We start from the raw sequence: 18,350 nt of genomic DNA, 5'->3' as shown, positions 1-18,350 counted from the left end.
TAGGTCTGAAAAACAGGGTGTGTCTTATACGCCAATACTCAGTTTTTTATTACTTTCATTTCTGGAAAAGCATTCCAGTCTACATAGAGTTCGGTGGATGCACATGCACTGTCATTGATGATCACAGCTGTGTTCCTATTCGTTTAAACTTTCCAATTGTTGACACGGTTGTTGTGAACGGTGATAAATTTCTGCCATTAAATTTTCTCTAAATTTCTTGGTAAATTATGGCTGAAAAATCGGCATTGCTACAATATTACATACAAGTTACGTGTGATTGCATATGCTAAAGAATAATGAAAACATTGAAACAGGGTTGCAGAGAGGCATTTCGGGCCACCCCCAACTGAGAAAATGATAAGAACTTGGCGGAATCATGAAGAGGATCTTAAAAAAGCAACTCAAAATAAACATAACCTACAAAGTGGAATTGATAAATGGTCAGAACTTGAGGCAGAACTGAATACTTAGATTTTAGACCACAGAAAAGCGGGACTTTCAGTCTACAAAAATGATTATTCTTGCGCAAATAGGAAACATGGATGAGGTTCTGCTGACTTTTGATGTGCCCTCAAAACAAAACTGTAGATTCCAAGGGCACAAAAAGTATTACTGTTAAAGCTTCGGGGCACAAAAAAATCACTACACGGTTGTTTTATCCCTGTGCTGATGGGAAAGAATTTCCGTCAGTATTGATTTTTAAAAGGAAGACGCTACCCAAAGTAAAACTGATTAAAGGAGTGTTTGTACATGTTCACACAAAAGGTTTGATGGATGGAGGAGGAATGAAGTTATGGACAGATAAAATTTGGTGTAGGTGCCCTGCCTGACTGTTGAAGAAGCCTGCCCTGCTACTATGGGATCAGTTTCGTTCTCATAGAACAGAAGATGTTAAAAATAAACTCAAGGAATTGAAAACTCATTTAGCTGTAATTCCAGGAGGTCTAACTAGTCAGCTTCAACCTTTAGATGTCTTTATTAATAAACCATTTAAGGGATTTATGAAGGAGAAGTGGAACAGCTGGATGCAGTCTTCAGATTATGAGGTTACGCCATCAGGAAAAAGGAAGAGGCCTAGCATTTCGCAAGTTTGTGAGTGGGTCAAAGCTTCATGGGATGCTGTGAAAACTGAGACAGTGGTTAAATCATTTAAGAAGTGTGGCATTAGTAATGCACTGGATGGTACAGAGAACAATTTGTTGTATGAGGACTCAGATTCTGATTTAGAATAGGTTTTAAGTGCTCTTCATTTAGCTCTGGAGATGAATTTCTGGGTTTTAACGAAGAAGATTAAAAGGTGGGTACGTTTTCCTAGCCAGATTAGGAATTTGTTGAAAGTAGACCTACTTATTACTCTATATTTGAAATACTGTAAATTCATTATAATATTCAGTGATAAAGTTTTTTTTCCTAAAAAATGTGTACAAAATAAGGGGTGTGTCTTATATGCCGGCAAATACGGCAATTACACGCTTAGATATTATTTGTATGCATATGCTATTACTTGTATATATCACTCTTTTCAATCATCTAATTAAAATTATTTTAAGTAGAGAAGTACGTCAGGGTGGTGTCTTATCACCTAATCTCTTCACATCTACTCTGGACAGCATCATTCAAAAAACTGACATGAAAGGAGGAGTAAACATTGATGGTGAAATGTTAAATATTCTTTAATTTGCATGAATGCGGTATTAATATCCCCCCCCCCTCCTCCAAAACTCTTAAAATCAGTGCTGAATGATATAAGCCAAAACTGCCAAAAAATTGGATTGGACATGCATCTGAGCAAAATAAGATGGATGAAAAACAAATAATGTAAAGATTATACAATCTTTGTAGAATCCCACACCATCGGAAAATTTGAAGATTACCTTGGACAGTCCATATAAATGAATAACGACAAATCAAATGAAATAGCAAGGAGAAAAAGAGCTGCTTGGATGGCCATCAACAATTACCATCCAAACCATAGATGTACAGGATATGATAGTATTACATAAAAAATTTACATCATGACTAACTTCCTAGCTACAATTTTCCTCCAAATTAGTCTGTCACCTGTCAAGACTCCAACGTTATCAGATCTCATATTTCTATCTTCTAAGGTGCTTTTAAAAGTCCATCTTTTCAATAGTCACACCCTACCATCATTAACTGATGGCAGTGAAACATGGAACACAGCTTTAAAAGAAGAATAAAGCTTAATAACATCTCAACATGCAATAGAGAGAAGAATGTGCAATATAAATAAAATAGACCCATAAGACACACGGAAATCAGGAATAATTCCGGACTCAAAATATGTAATAAAAGCAATCTACAACAGCAAAAGTAGATGGGTAGGACATCTCACTAGAATGAGAGAAAACATATGGACAATCAGAGTCACAAATTGGTATCCAAGAGAAGCCAAAAGGAACCTGGAAGACTAGCCTTAAGGTAGGAAGACCAAAACATCAAGAAAGTTAGAACAAAATGGAAAAGAAAGGCTCTCAGGATAGGAATAGCTAGACTCTCTACGACCTGCAGTCAGCAGTCATGGAGAAATCCTGATTGAAATCACAGGTCCATGAAAGTAATATGCTCATATACACTACAGTACACTAAATATTAAAGCAATTTGCCCATAATTTTAAAACCATACACTTGATATAAGCATAGCTTATTTCACCTTAATTAAAAACAATACGATATTTTTATAACCGTTGTGATGCTTATTTTTGGGTTATCTCATGGTTGATTTAGCATTGGAAACAGAGCAGAGGTATGCATCTGAGGTGAAGGACTTGTACATAGCTCACACATAGAGAATGCCCAAACGGATTTTAACCTTTGTGAGATCACAGAACACTTTCGCTTATAAGAAAAATTTGGGGAACATCAAAAGTTTGGAAAAACTTTTGATGTTTCCCAAAAGTGCCTTACATCAGTTATGTACCCTGAATATGCCAACAGACTTAGTTGGTGAAACTAGTTGGTATAACTTAGTTGTTTATTATATACACTTGATCAATATAATCCCAATAAAAGTTTTTCCAGAGATTTTTGGTCAAGAAAATTAAACGTTTTTTAACATGAACATCAAAAGTATTAAGATCATAGAACTAACAACAAAAATATGCATGGAGTTGTCTTTTACAAAAATGGAACTTATTTTAATGCGATACTTGAGCTTGTCGGCTTTTGCAGATTTCAGCAATATCAGGTCTATTATGTGATATAGCTACCCTCATCTCTTTGTCTATATTAGTAAGTAAAAAGAAAAATGAAAAAGGAAAAGTTGGTCCTTGTTGGGGATCTAATAGCAGAGTAGGAAGTGATTGTCAGACATACAAAAATATTTTTGGAAAATTTGGAGAAAAGAGCAAAGCTAATAATAATGGCAAATACCTGTTGAATTTCTGATCAGTACATGGCCTGGTTATTACTAACACCATGTCCCAACATAAAAATGTGCACAAATTCACATGGAGAGAAGAGGTAAGGAATAAGAAAAGACTCATTGACTATGTTATTGTTGATAGTGATGTTTTCTCCCTAGTGCAAGACACCAGAGTGTACAGAGAATTTGAAATTGGAAGTGATCACTATTTAATCTTAAGCAGGATAAAATTGAATTTCATATTCAAAAGAATAACATGTAAGAACATTTTAAAGTGAGTAAAAGTTGAGCAGCTTTCAGATGTGAACTGTAGACTAAAATACACAAAGATTATTGAAGAAAAAATGAAAGAGTTTGAGAATAGGAACCAAACCTTGGAGATTGAGTGGCAAGCTTGGAAGAAAACTTTGATTGATTCAGCCAGAGAGGCATGTGGTGAGGTTGTCTGCAAGGATAGAAAAATCAGAACTCCATAGTGGACACAGGAAGTTAAAGAGGCAGTGAAGGAAAAGAAGAAAGCATATCAAAAGTTCCTGGCAAATAAGTAAGCTTGTGCTCTTAGAGAATACAGAGACAAATGTAAGAAAGCTAAACACTATGTAAAACTAGCTAAACAAGTCATGGGAGGACTTTGGCAAGAACATAGAAAATAAATATCAAGAAGGTGGCAAAATATTCTGGAGTTTGTTGAAGAAGCTTAGAAATGGAGGAAAGAGTGCTGTAAAAGGAATTAAAGATGATAAAGGTGACATGAAAACAGGAGAAAAAGATATCCTTGAAGTATGGAGTAATTACTTCAAAAAGTTGCTAAATGAAACAGGCACTCATGACAGCACAGTGCTAAAAAACCCTGACCAGACATGCAGTCAGGAATACATATCCATACTTGAAGTAGAAAAAGCCATCAAAGGCTTGAAATGTGGAAAGGCAGCAGGAGTAGATGATATTTGACCAGAAATGCTGAAGTATGGTGGTATAAAAGTCTGACAGTGGCTGCACTGCATAGTTCAGAGGGACGAATTCCCGATGATTGGAGTAGAGCTCTCATAGTACCATAATACTCTCACATATAAAAGGGGAAATAAAACTGAATGTGAGAATTACAAAGGTATTTGTAATTCCCTACTGAGTGTTCCTGGTAAGGTTTATGCAAGTATACTTGAGAAACAGTTGAGAAGAATTATGGAAGAAAAGCTTGGTGAAGAACAAGCTGTATTCAGGCCAAATAGAGGCTGTCAGGATCAGATCTTCACTTTACGACAGATAGTTGAAAAATCATGGGAATATAACAAAGATCTGTATTTAAGTTTTGTCAATCTGGAAAAGGCATATGACAAGGTGCCAAGAGAGAAGCTGTTCAATATGATACAGTTATATGGTGTCAATGGGGCATTATGTCAAGCAATACTTAGTCCCTATTTGAGTTGTAAGTCAGCAGTCAGAATTGAAGGAAATACAGGAAGATGGTTTAATGTTAAATCTGGTGTGAGACAAGTATGTACATTATCCCCTCTGTTATTCATAATCTGTATGGATCACATTATGAAGGAAAGTGGTATTAAACATGATATCAAAATTGGAGATGTTAATGTCAGCTTTTTGCTTTATGCAGACGATGTTATACTTATCAATAAATCCGCTACAAGTCTGCAAGATTCCCTGACTAAATTGAATAACTGTTTTAATGGATATGGTATGAAGGTCAGCAATAAAAAGACAAAGACAATGAAAATAGGCAGAATCGTTGAAAATGTCACCTGCACTGTGAACAGAGAACCTGTGGAACAAGTAAAACATTACACCTACTTAGGCACGATTTTTAGTGAAGATGGTAAATTAAATATAGAAATAGACAACAGAATCAACAAAGCTGGTATGATATGGTAGGAAGTCAGTTGAATAAATTCATATGGAATAAGAGAGAAATTAGTTGGAACACTAAATTAGCTGTATACAAGACAGTGTTGAAACCAGTGGATCTGAGAGCTGGGTCAGAAGTAAAACACTTGACCAATGACTAGAGACCTCAGATATTTGAGTCCTGAGAAAGATTAGAGGCATAAACAGATGGCATCAATGGCAATACCATATTAAAAAAAGGATATTAGGAAAGAACTTGACATTGTCAGCATCCAGGAATGCTTTAGCAGAGCTAATCTCAGGTGAAATGGTCACAGAATGGGCAAGGAAAGATTAGCAAAACAAGTGCTCTCTGCCAGGTTGGCAGGAAAAACAACCTAGAGGAAGACCAAGATATAGGTGGATTGATATGGTACAAAGTGCCTTAGACGATAGAAATATAAGATCTGATAATGTTGGAGTCTTGACAAGTAACAGACTGATTTGGAGGAAAAGGAACTTTGTTGATGATGATGACTAATTAATAATAAATACGATTTCATTTACCCAGTCTACTGTTATTACATACAAGGTTGTCACTTCCAAATTGTTTAGTAAATTTTTCCACTTGAACCTTCAAGATCAGATAATTGAGAATCCAACACTTTGTAATAGTGCAGTCAGCCAATGAAAGAATGCTTCATGAATATTTTCTAAATCATCATCAACATCAAATTCCTGCCATGTATCATCAAGGGGTGTACAGGATATGATAGTACTACATAAAAAATTTACATCATCACTAACTTCCTATCTACAATTTTCCTCCAAACTGTTACCTGTCAAGACATTATCAGATCTCATATTTCTATCATCTAAGGCACTTTTTACCATATCAGTCGACCTATATCTTGGTCTTCCTCTGGGTCTTTTTCCTGCCAACCTGGCAGAGAACACTTGTTTTGCTAATCTTTTTTCACCCATTCTGTTTAAGTAACCATACCACCTAAGATTAGCTCTGCTAACACATTCCTGGATGCTGACAATGTCAAGTTCTTTCCTAATATCCTCGTTTTTAATATGATATTGCCATTGAGGCCATCTGTTCATGCCCCAATCTTTCTCGAGACTCTCAGATCCATAAGTCAAAATTGGCTAGAACACCGTCTTATATATATAACTAATTTATTGTTTTGATCAATTTCTCTCTTATTCCATATAAATTATTCAGTTGATTTCCTACCATACTAGCTTTGTTGATTCTGTTGTCTATTTCCATATTTAATTTACCATCTTCACTAAAAATCGTGTCTAAGTAGCTGAAATGTTTTACTTGTTCCACAGGTTCTCCATTCAAAATGCAGTTGACATTTCCAATGCTTCTGCCTATTTTCATTCTCTTTCTATTGTTATTGCTGACCTTCATACCATGTCTATTACAACAGTTATTCAATTTAGTCAGGAATCTTGCAGACTTGTAGCGGATTTATTTAGAAGTATAATATCATCTGCATAAAGCAAATAGTATAATATTGATACTGCTTTCCTTCATAATGTGCATCCTTGTCTGACACCAGATTTAACATTAAACCATCTTCCTGTACTTCCTTTAATTCTAACTGTTGACTTACAACCCCTAAGTATTGCTTGTTATAATGCCCCGTTGACACCATATAACTGTAGTATATTGAATAGCTTCTCTTTTGGCACCTTGTCATATGCCTTTTCCAGATCTACAAAACTTAAATATAGATCTTTGTTATATTCCTATGATTTCTCAACTATTTGTCATAAAGTGAAGATCTTATACTGACAGCTTCTATATTTGGCCTGAATCCAGCTTGTTTTTCACTAAGCTTTTCTTCCACAATCCTTCTCGGCCATTTCTAAAGTATATATACTTCTGTAAATCTTACCAGTAACACTCATTACAGAAATATCTCTGTAATTCTCACATTCAGTTTTATTTCCTTTTTTATATATAGGTACTATGAGAACTCTACTTCAGTCCTCCGGAATTTGTCCCTCTGTCCAGGTCTTCTGAAGTATGCAGTGCAGCCACTGTAAGACTTTTATACCTCCATACCTGAGCATTTTTGGTTGAATATCATCTACTCTTGCTGCCTTTGATGGCTTTTTCTACTTCAAGTATGGATATGTATTCCTGACTACATGCCTGTTGAGTATTTTGCCGCTGTGCTATCACTGCTTGTTTCATTTAGATATCCTTTGAAGTAATTATTCCATACTTCAAGGATTTTTTTTTCTCCAGTTTTCATGTTGCCGTTATCATCTCTAATTCCTTTTACAGCACTCTTTCCTCCATTTCTGAACTTCTTCAACAACCTCCGGAATATCTTGCCACCTTCTTGGTATTTATTTTCATTGTTCTTACCAGTCCTCCCATGACTTGTTTAGCTAGTTTTACATAGTGTTTAGCTTTCTTACATTTGTCTCTGTATTCTCTAAGAGCACAAGCTTACTTATTTGCCAGGAACTTTTGATATGCTTTCTTCTTTTCCTTCACTGCCTCTTTAACTTCCTGTGTCCACCATGGAGTTCTGACTTTTCTATGCTTGCAGACAACCTCACCACATGCCTCTCTGGCTGAATCAATCAGGGTTTTCTTAAAGTCTTGCCACTGAATCTCCAAGGTTTGGTTCCTGTTCTCAAACTGTTTCATTTTTTCTTCAATAATCTTTGTGTATTTTAGTCTACAGTTCATATCTGAGCGGTGCTTAACTTTTATTTGCTTTAAAACTTTCTTACATATTCTTCATTTCAATATGAAATTCAATTTTATCCTCCTCAAGGCTAAATAGTGATCACTTCCAATTTCAAATCCTCTGTACACTCTGGTATCCTGCACCAGTGAGAAACATCACTATTGACAATAACATGGTCAATGAGACTTTGCCTCTTCTTTCCATGTGAATTTGTGCACAAATTCACATAAAATGTGTTAATAATAACCAGTCCGTGTCCTGAGCAGAAATCCAACAGGTATTCGCCATTATTACTTTTCTCCAAATTTTTCCAATATATTTTGTATGTATTATTTCCTGCTCTGCTATTTAGATCCCCAACAAGGACCAACTTTTTCTTTTTCATTGTGTCAGTTGCTTTCTCTAAAGCAGGGGTGGGGAATCTTTTTAGTAATAAGGGCAAAAATTGCTAATTTAAAAATTTCTGCAGGTGACTGGTAAATTTTAATTCTTATATATAGTGTATGTAGTGTGCAATATATATCTTACCAGACTTATGATGATCATATTATATGTAATATAGCTATTTTTAGTTTTGTATATTTATTTAAAGTTAAATAAATTTAATTATAATAAATTTAAATTATTATAAAATTTTATTGACATGTACATACGAGTACATCAGCAAAGGGGTGAATTGGAATAGACTCACGGGCAAAATTTTGTCCGCGGGCGAGGGGTTCCCCACCTCTGCTCTAAAGCCTCAAAAAATTCCTCCACTTTACCTTAGTAGAACCTTCTGTGGGACCATAAGCATAAATAAGTCTCATTGTCCAGTTCCTCATCACTCTACTTGAGACTGCCTGCCATTCAAAAAGATTAGCCTTGTATTTTGTGTTGAATACCTATGATTACTCCTTGTTTTTCTTGATTTTCATTGCCTGAATATAACATTTTGTATTTATTGCTCAGAAAGATCTCACCAGTCTTTTTTTGTTTCAGTCACCCCTGTTATGTCGATCTGGTACTTATCCAATTTCTCAGCTAGCTCCATTTCTTTCCCATTCAGGCTTCTTATGTTGATAGTACCAATCTTGAACTCTAGTGATGTTGAGTTGGGGTGTGTTTTAAGATTTGTTCAAGTAACTGCTTTTTTTTTTTCTAAATTGATTTTCTAAATTTTCTCACATTTTCTAAATCATTTTGTTTTGGTTATGTTTTTTTTTCCATTGCCGATATGTACATATCTTTATTCTTCTGCAGTGTTGATTCTTTTGAAGAGGACAAGGGAAATTTTTTACACACCTCAACATTTTTCGCACTACATTCTAACTCGCAAATAATTTTGACCTTTTCACAAATCGAGAGGCATTTTCTTTTAGTAGACATATTTTCGATGGAAGAGTTTGTTTTTATCTGATTTTACAATCATGGCTGCATTTGGGTAAAGTGAGTGAGGAGGACCAGAGCCTGGATATTAGAGAAGGAAGTAGAGTGGAGATGGTTCCACTCCACTCTATTCCATGTGTCTTAATACATGGATGTGCATTATATAACTAGCTGGAAAATTCTACAAAAGATTCTGCATTTATACCTATTCAAGATAACCTTGATACAGGAACTGTGCCCACAGGACTTTGAAAGTCCACTGGCATTCTCTTTAACATTCCTTGCTTGAGTGTGAGTTGGATGCTATATGTTGGTGGATGATTTCGTGGGGAGATGAGGCTCACTTTCACCTGAACGGAACAGTGAATACCAACAATTGCCGAGCATGGACTATGCAAACCCATATGCAGTTCAAATTCCTTTTGCATTCACTCAAAATTACTGTCTGATGTAGGTTTACATTCTTTGAGGACATTTTCCAGTTGGGTCTTGTGACGTCAGTTACTGCTGATAAGTATTGCAATATCATATACAGTTTTGTTATGCCTCATCTACATCAATGCCTGTTCATGGATTCAGTCATTCTATGCAGGATGGGACCCATGCATACATCGGTTGATCCATATAGGAGGTTCTTCAAGAACATTTCACGAAGTCACAGTGATCAGCTGCGCATTTCGGACTGCATAGTTACCTCGTTCACCTGATCTGATTTCCTGTGCCTTCTGACTCTGGGGATTTCACAATGACAGAGTTTATCGGGATCATTCTAATAACTTACCAGCTGTGTTCTGCCATTGAACACACTGTGCAAAGGATGCAGTTTGTGACATACCAGCAAGGGTGGCTCATTGAACAGTACAGCCAGTGAATACATAATGAAAATGAATAAAAATGTGTTATTTATGCTTCTGTTGCTTTTCTCCTTAACACATACAGAAAAATTACTACATCTACATACGGTACATCATACAGCGTCTCTGGTGGTGATTTTTTAGATTTCTCTTCTGCATGATACACAATGAATCATCATTGGATGGCTCTCCACAAGGCCTTAAATAGGGATACTTTAATTTTGATCACCCTGTATGTTTGCATAGTTTCCAAAATTTGTATAGTATATCGTGTAGTATGCTCGCAATGAAAGTGAGTAAATTGTATGGGAATATGCATAAATTAAAATAATCATGGCCTTTTGCTCATTACAGTGATCTCGTTATTTCCATGCTCATTACAAGAAAGTTCGACTGTATAGGGATTCCCCTTAAATTATTGGTTTGTGATATATCCCAATGTTTTTTCACCCCCCCACACACACACAGAGTTTTGGTTTTGATCGAGCACAGGTCGCTATTTGTGGGTGTCTGCCTGATTTGTAAATAGGAAGCATGAGACAGTCTTGTATCCCATCTCAAGACAAGTACAGCACAAGATAATTTAATCCTATCTGGTGAGAACATGCTAAATTAAATGAATGATGCTTTTTTCTGATTAGAAATTAGTTATAAATTAGTCTTGGTATAGAGGGTGTTTTAATTGAATACGTTCAAATAGTTATTACTTACTATATGTCATATGAACATTAACATGTTCATATTGTAATAATGTGATGGACTGCACTATTTTGTTATATTACATTCTGTATTCGGTTTTTCGTATTTCCACTACCCTGCTTTGCCTTTGTTTTCTCTTTACTTAATTATAGTGAATGGTTGACTGCCACCATTTATTTATTTCTACGATATCTTATTTCTCACACTCTATAATCTAACAAATTTATTTGTTTAATAACTGCACCAGTTACACTATATATTGAGTGTGAAATTATAAAAATTTAAGCCAAAGCAGATGTTGTTTTTTATTCTCTTCTTATATTATTCTTACTTTAAACTAGTCATGTCATAATTATAAATCCCACGAACTTCTATCATATGCAGGTTCGAATTTTTTAGGATAGTACGGTGACAGAATCAGTCCAGTGTGTTGTTTGCAAACCACTTAAGTCAAAAAAAGAAATATTTACAGAATGATTCACATTTACATACATTAATTGAATATAAGGCATATCTTGTTTAAGCCTAAATCAACATTAATATACATTATCTCATAAACATAGACACTTGACATATATACTTGTTCAGTATATAACTACTTATAATTCTTGCTCAGCACAGTCTTTCACATTAACCTATTGTTCACGTGTAAGCCTTCTTCATGCCTTTCTTTCCACTTGCTGACACGTTCCTGTTTTCCTGCTAAATTTCTTTCTTGTCTGAGTTGTCAACTATGCCTTGCCCTATAGGACCCTCAACATAGTGGCGATGTGCAGCTCTTTCCTTTCAAGACAATTCGAAACAATATTTCTCATGTGGCAGCAAACCCAGATAAAAGACTCAGAACCTGCAATGCTTCTTTTTTAATTTCCAACAACAACTTTACTTGATGGTGGATCCAGGTAAAAGAAGGTTTAAAAAACCCTAAGACAAAATTCCTTTCCACAACTTGCCTTATATAGAACCTGACCTCCAATCTGTGCATGCGTGCTTCTCTCGAAAATGATCACATATTGACCTTCAGTCGTGCTGATGTCATTCTTTGCACAGCTTTGGAAATTTTTATCTATGACAATTCCTGGAATTCTTCACTATTTTTATAATTAGACTTACTGATTTATCATGAGTTAATATCGTTACATGATGACGTCATGAGCCACATTATTTAAACAAAGACTTGATACGGTATTATTACAGATATGATTATGACAGTCAAATTTTAACATTTCTCCGAGTACTTTCTCTTGAACAAAAAAAAATTAACTTTATAAGTTACGAAATCATATTACGAAAAATTTTACAATATGAGCAATAAATATTTGAAAGTTTCAATTCATTTTAAAACACTTTACAATAAATGATACTGAAGTATATTAAAACCTGTATAAAATCTAGATTTAATGTGGTTGAATTATAATGATAAAAAATAAACGATAGAAAAATTCAGATGAATAGCACTTCTCAACTGATGAATGAAGATCCAAAAGCCAATGCTAGCAAGTAAAGCATAACTAAAACTGGATATTATCTATTTTGAGCAGACAGCCATTCTTGTAGGAGGGTGGGAGATGGGAAGCAACATACCGAGGTGGTATGCAAAGCTGCAACCCCCACTCATTTGTTCATGCTAAGAGCCTATTCAAATCTTCCTGTAGAGAATTAACATCAGCACTACACCTGATAGAAGTTTTTTCACTTGGCTATCCTACCAATTATATATTTGGTTTAATCCTTTATCCAGGTGTAAGCTTTCCAGGACTGGGGCAACTCGTGGCAAAGGTGGTATAAGTTCTCATCACTTGCCTTAGTATTCCATAATGCAAAGCACATATCCTTGCAGGCATGTACAGTATAATGCTACGCATTAAGGGAAGTACCCATACCAGTTTCGACCTTTATTGAGGTCTCATCAGTGGGAGCCAGACCAAGAGGTGGTGATACTAAGGTGAAAGTAATGGAGAAGTCATATTTCCATATGCCAGTTGCCAAAAGGTATCACACCTTATTATTAAAATTCTCTGGATTAGAGATGAGTTGATGGAAGTTTTTTGCACTTGGCTATGCTACCAATTATATATTTGGTTTAATCCTATATCCAAGTGTAAGCAAACAAAGTTTGTGCCTGAAGTATTTTCAGGACTGGGGCAACTACATGGCATATGGAAATATGACTTCTTCATTACTTTCACTTTAGTATCACCACCTCTGGGTCTGGCTCCCACTGATGAGACCTCAATAAAAGTCGAAACCAGTCTGGGTCGTGACCCTTCCCTTAATGCATAGCATTATACATGTCCGCAAAGATGTGCTTTGTATCATGGGACACTAAGTGATGAGAACTTATACCACCTTTGCCATGAATTTCCCCAGTCCTGAAAATACTTCAGGTGCAAATTTTGTTTGCTTACACTTGAATAAAGGATTAAACCAAATATATAATTGGTAGCATAGCCAAGTGAAAAAAATTCCATCAACTCATCTCTAATCCAAGGAATTTTAATAAGGTGTGACACCTTTTGGCAACTGGCATATGGAAATATGACTTCTCCATTACTATCACCACCTCTGGGTCTGGGTAGTGACCCTGCCCTTAATGCATAGCATTATACATGTCTGCAAGGATATGTGCTTTGCATTATGGGATACTAAGGAAAGTAATGAGAATTTATGCCACCTTTGCCACGAGTTGCCCCAGTCCTGAAAATACTTCAGGTGCAAACTTTGTTTTCTTACACTTGGATAAAGGATTAAACCAAATATATAATTGACTATACCTACCTAAGTTAAACAGTATGGGCCAAAGAACAGAATCCTGAAGCATGCCACTGGTCATCTTCCTTTTCTGAGACACAGCTCCATCGTATACAACTTGCTGGTTTCATTCAGAGAGCCAGTCTCCAGCCCATCTAACCAATATACTATCCATTCCTATCTCTGCAGCTTGTACACCAACTTATCATGTGATAAGTTGGTGTACAAGCATTTGATAGATTATCATGTGATAATCTATCAAATGCTTTTACAAAGTCCAAGAATATCATTGTATATGATTCTCCCTTATCCATTACATTTGTCACCTTAGCATAAAACATAAGCATTAATTTTATTAATTGAGCATTAACCATTTGGTTTACATGTTCTATGCCATTTTGTTTATTTTTATTTAGATTTTTTTTTTCTGTTGATTTTATCAAGCCTATATATGTCATTTATATTTATTTAGTTCTTTTTAAATACCTTCTTTTTTTTCTTTTTTTTTTTTGATAAATAATAATGCATATTTTTAAGTGTGTTTCTTTTTGTATTAAGAGTTCTATTTATCAAGCCTATATGTCATTTTCTTCCTCACATGATATTTCACATTCAAGATAAAATATTTATCTGTTTTATTATTAACTATATTACTTCTAACTGAGGTCTTTATACAAATACCATTCTTTTAGTTTTATCAATAGATATTTTCATTCCAAACCCTACTTTGAAGATTAAATTATATATTGCTTTTTGTAGATTAACTTCTTTTCATGATATTATTATCTGATCATCTGCAAATAATATAATAACATTTATTATTATGGAAATTTCTATAGCTGGAGTTATTTAAAGTGTTTCATTATTAATATTTCTTTAATATATTTAATATATATATCAAAAAGTGTTGGAGACCACTTTGGTTTCAGGAAAAAGGGACATTCCTATCTTAACCTTAGTTTGTGGATTGTGTTTCAGATATTTTTTCATACATTTTATCTCAATATCTTTATGGATATTCATATATTGCCTCTAATAAAATATTAGGTATATTTAGTCTTTGTGATTTCTTTTTTTACCTTGTCAGATGTTTTCATAATCTATAAACTGCATCTTTTCTTTCAAGAAATGATGGAAAGCACAATTTGAATATTTCATTTAAAATGAAATTATTTTTTATTTTCTTCCAGAAAGTTTTTCTAATAAATTTTCTTAAGAAGTAAAATGAATACAGAAACAGCAAAATTTTGTTTACATAAAAATCAACTTTTCTCTGATACCCTGTTTTGTATATCATTCAATTGATAATAATTTTAATTATTTGTTGTAGGCATCGAAGGCTGGTTTTACTTTTGTTTTTGAGAGCACAGAACACAGTGTGGTTGGAATGAAAACTAAAGGAAGCTTTACTGAAAATGAACTACAGAAATGTTTGAAACTCTGTCAAACTGCTTCTACACAAATCTTTTCATTTTACAGATCCAGTTTAAAAAGAAGATATAGTAAAGAAAAATTGTAGTACTTCTTTTATTATGTATAATGCTTGTAAATAAAATATTAATAGTGAGAAATGTTTCTAGTTTAAGAAAAATTCTAGTTGATATATTTGTATTATTACACTATCTCATACAAAGAATTGTATGTGCTGTAATTAACATATGAAGTACACTCAGTATAAAAACAACAGAAACTAGAAAATGCAAAAAAATATAAACTAAAAATGATTCCTTAATTACTTGTTGGTGATTAATGTTCTTGTTTTTGGAAACCTATTCTTGAAGATCTGAATATTAGTGAAGGTAAGACATAAATCAAGATTTTAAAAAAAATCAAAACAGTACTCACTCAGGATTAGTGGTGCTGAAGTCTAGAAATCTATCTACAGAACCCTTTTCTAAATGTGTGTTTTTTTTTTTTTTTTTTTTTTTGCTCTTGAAGGAATGAAAAATGTTTTGTATTGTTAAACTGCAATCCAACCTGATTTAATGTGTAAACTCAGTATTAAATCCAAAAGAACTCCAAAGACCATATCTTTGGAGCCCTTTTTTGATAAAGTATCTGGTTTAAATCCTAGTTGAGAGCATTTGTTATATTTGGGATAGGAGAATTTTTCAACTTGAGAGATCACCAGGAAGGCAAGCAGGCTTGAAAAAGTGAAGCTTCAAATGGGATAATTTGAATAAATTAGTTTCACTAACTTATTACCTTCAGTTTTTTGGATTAGAAATTTTTAGAAGAAAACAAAATGCCTTCCTTTTGGCTTGGTGGATAATTTCCATTCCCCAACCAACAGGGCATGGATATTTGTTGAAATTATGAAAAAGGCATTCATCTTAGATGAATTTCATTGCCTGGTTTAAAACCACCATCTTGCTTACTGGTTTCATGACCAAGAGATTCAAAAATTTCATTGAGCTTGAAAGAAATCTAGTCAAAAACAACACTTAATTACATAAGAAAAGTGGATATTAGATCCTACGTAGTGGACTACTTAAAAGACATAGCACTGCCCATGCATCTATATATTTGTCTTTTATCACTATTTTTGATTAAGTTTCACTGACCTGACAGTTGTTTCGAACTGGTTGGTCTACATAGTTTCTACATTCGACTTTAAAATAATGCTGGATCTAATATCCACTTTGCTTATGTAATTTTGCATCACTGAACTAAACCCTTTTGACTCTTTATTTTAGTAAAAACACTTAATTCCACATTTTGTCTCCAGAGGTAGTATGGTAATCACAGATTACCTTGTACATAGGCTGTTCAATAAGTTATAAGACTATATTTATACAGAAAACAGATTACCTTTAATCGTCATCATTTACATGGTCTTTTTCGAAGTAACTACCGTGAGACGCGATGCATTTGTCCCAATGTTGCATCCACTTCTTAAACACATGTGAAAGTCCTTTTTTTGAGAGTTCTTTCAAACCGCCTCCTCAGCTTTTACACATGCTTTGTTGCTTTCAAAATGGCGGCCTTTTAGTGGTTTCTTGAGCTGAGGAAACAGCCAGAAATCACACGGTGTGAGATCAGGACTCTATGGAGGGTGTGGTAGGATATCTGTGTTGTTCTTTTGCAAAACGTCCACTACATAACCAGCAATATGTGGCCTTGCATTATCGTGGTGCAATAAGAAGCCATTCTTCAGCAATGGACTCTTCCTTTTGACGTCCTGTACCATTGTCCATAAAACATCCGCATAGTATGAGCTGTTTACAGTATTCCCGGGTTCTACAGCGTGTTGGTAAACAATGCCTTCGTAGTCAAAAAACATTATGGTCATAACTTTACCAGCCGATTTTACAGTTTTTGCTTTCTTGGGGTAGGCAAAGACGGATGCTTCCATTCACTGCTTTGTTGTTTCATTGTAGGGTCATAGTGATACAACCAAGCTTCATCTGCTGTAATGATGCATTTTAAGAAGTTGTCGCCTTCTTGTTCCAGTCTTTCTTTCCATTCTGTGCATACATCCACTCGATGCTGCATTTGCTCCGGTGTCAAGAGTTTGGGAATCCATCGGGCGCAAACACGTTTCAGTCCCAAATGTTCAGCCATGATTGAGTGAATGTTCAAGTGATTGATGGACGTTCAAGATCTTCCACATTTTGCCTTCCCTCCTTAAAAGTTTTATGCCAGCGAAAAACACTTGCCCTCGACATTGCTTCGCATATCATGTTAAAAGTGTCCAATGCTGATTTTTGCAAACACACACAAAATTTAATCGCATAACACTGTTCCAAGGACGCCTCCATTTCGACAACTGGTCGTGGCTCGTAGGCACGCCGAAAGAAGCTTGTGTTTAGTCATGTGACACTTTGGCACATCAGCAGAGTGTCACATGACTAAACACTGGCACATCAGCAGCCCATATACGCCATCTGTCAACCTCTTTTGTTAATACAGACAGCAACATTTCTTTATTCCACAGAAATTAATATTGTGATAAGTGGTTTCACGACAGTAAAATTAGTCTTATTACTTATTGAACAGCCCTCGTACATAGGTGCTATCTTTTGTTTGGCATTTATTTCTGACTAAAAAAATAGCTAACGGAGAGCATTGGATATAATAAGGTGATCTTGGGTGCATATATCACAATCCAAAAACAATTGTGATTTGATGGCACAATTGTTTTTGGATTGGGCTGAGCAAAAGCTTATTTCCATAATTTGAGATAGATGCTAGTTGAGTATGATAGATTCTAAAAATGAAATGGGATAGCGTTTAATTGTGGAGCACAAATTGTAGATATTATAATAAGATTTTGGTATTCATGCTGTGCAAAATTCTTCTGATGTCATTCTGGCAAAAGACAAGAGACATGCAGTAAAACTGTTCTTGGTACCTTGTGGGAAATTTGCCTGTGCTGTGTGCATATGACGTTCAAGGAAAGAAAATGATTCTTGCTTGATTTATTGTTTTATTGTTTTATTTTATTGATTTATTGTTTGGCAAATGTTATGTATCATCTGGATGTGAGAGAGGGAGAGGTGGAAGAATGAAAGTGCAGAAATTGCATCCAATGCCAGATAAGACTTGACTGCCAGTAGAGTATGAGGCAAATTTTTTACATTTAGTTCTTTTCACTTTTTTTTTTTTAACAGCATGGAGATAAAAATCTTGTGATATGTCTCCCTCCCTCTGCTGCTTAGACATGATCCTGGCAGTGTGAAAGTAGGGTTCTCTAGATTGGCAGGAAGCCTCCAACAGGTTTGGTTC

General features: G+C 34.8%; 1 protein-coding gene across 1 annotated transcript in view; it reads left to right on the top strand.

Moving 5' to 3' along the window:
* Positions 1-15,197, top strand: part of Rrp46 (exosome complex component Rrp46) — a 121,039-nt gene extending 105,842 nt beyond the window's left edge. Inside the window, exon 6 of the mRNA XM_090395827.1 lies at positions 14,953-15,197. Within this exon, the coding sequence (XP_090251953.1) occupies positions 14,953-15,141 (189 nt within the window). The 3' untranslated portion in view covers positions 15,142-15,197. The remainder of the gene's footprint in view (positions 1-14,952) is intronic.
* The last annotated feature ends 3,153 nt before the right edge of the window (positions 15,198-18,350 follow it).

The sequence above is a fragment of the Typopeltis vanoorti genome, chromosome 7 (genome assembly GCF_054136105.1).
Source record: "Typopeltis vanoorti isolate ZY-2024b chromosome 7, IOZ_Tvanoo_1.0, whole genome shotgun sequence".
NCBI classification, from domain to species: domain Eukaryota; kingdom Metazoa; phylum Arthropoda; class Arachnida; order Uropygi; family Thelyphonidae; genus Typopeltis; species Typopeltis vanoorti.
The sequence above is the reverse complement of the archived record's forward strand: the minus strand, read 5'-3'. Positions and strand labels throughout refer to the sequence as shown.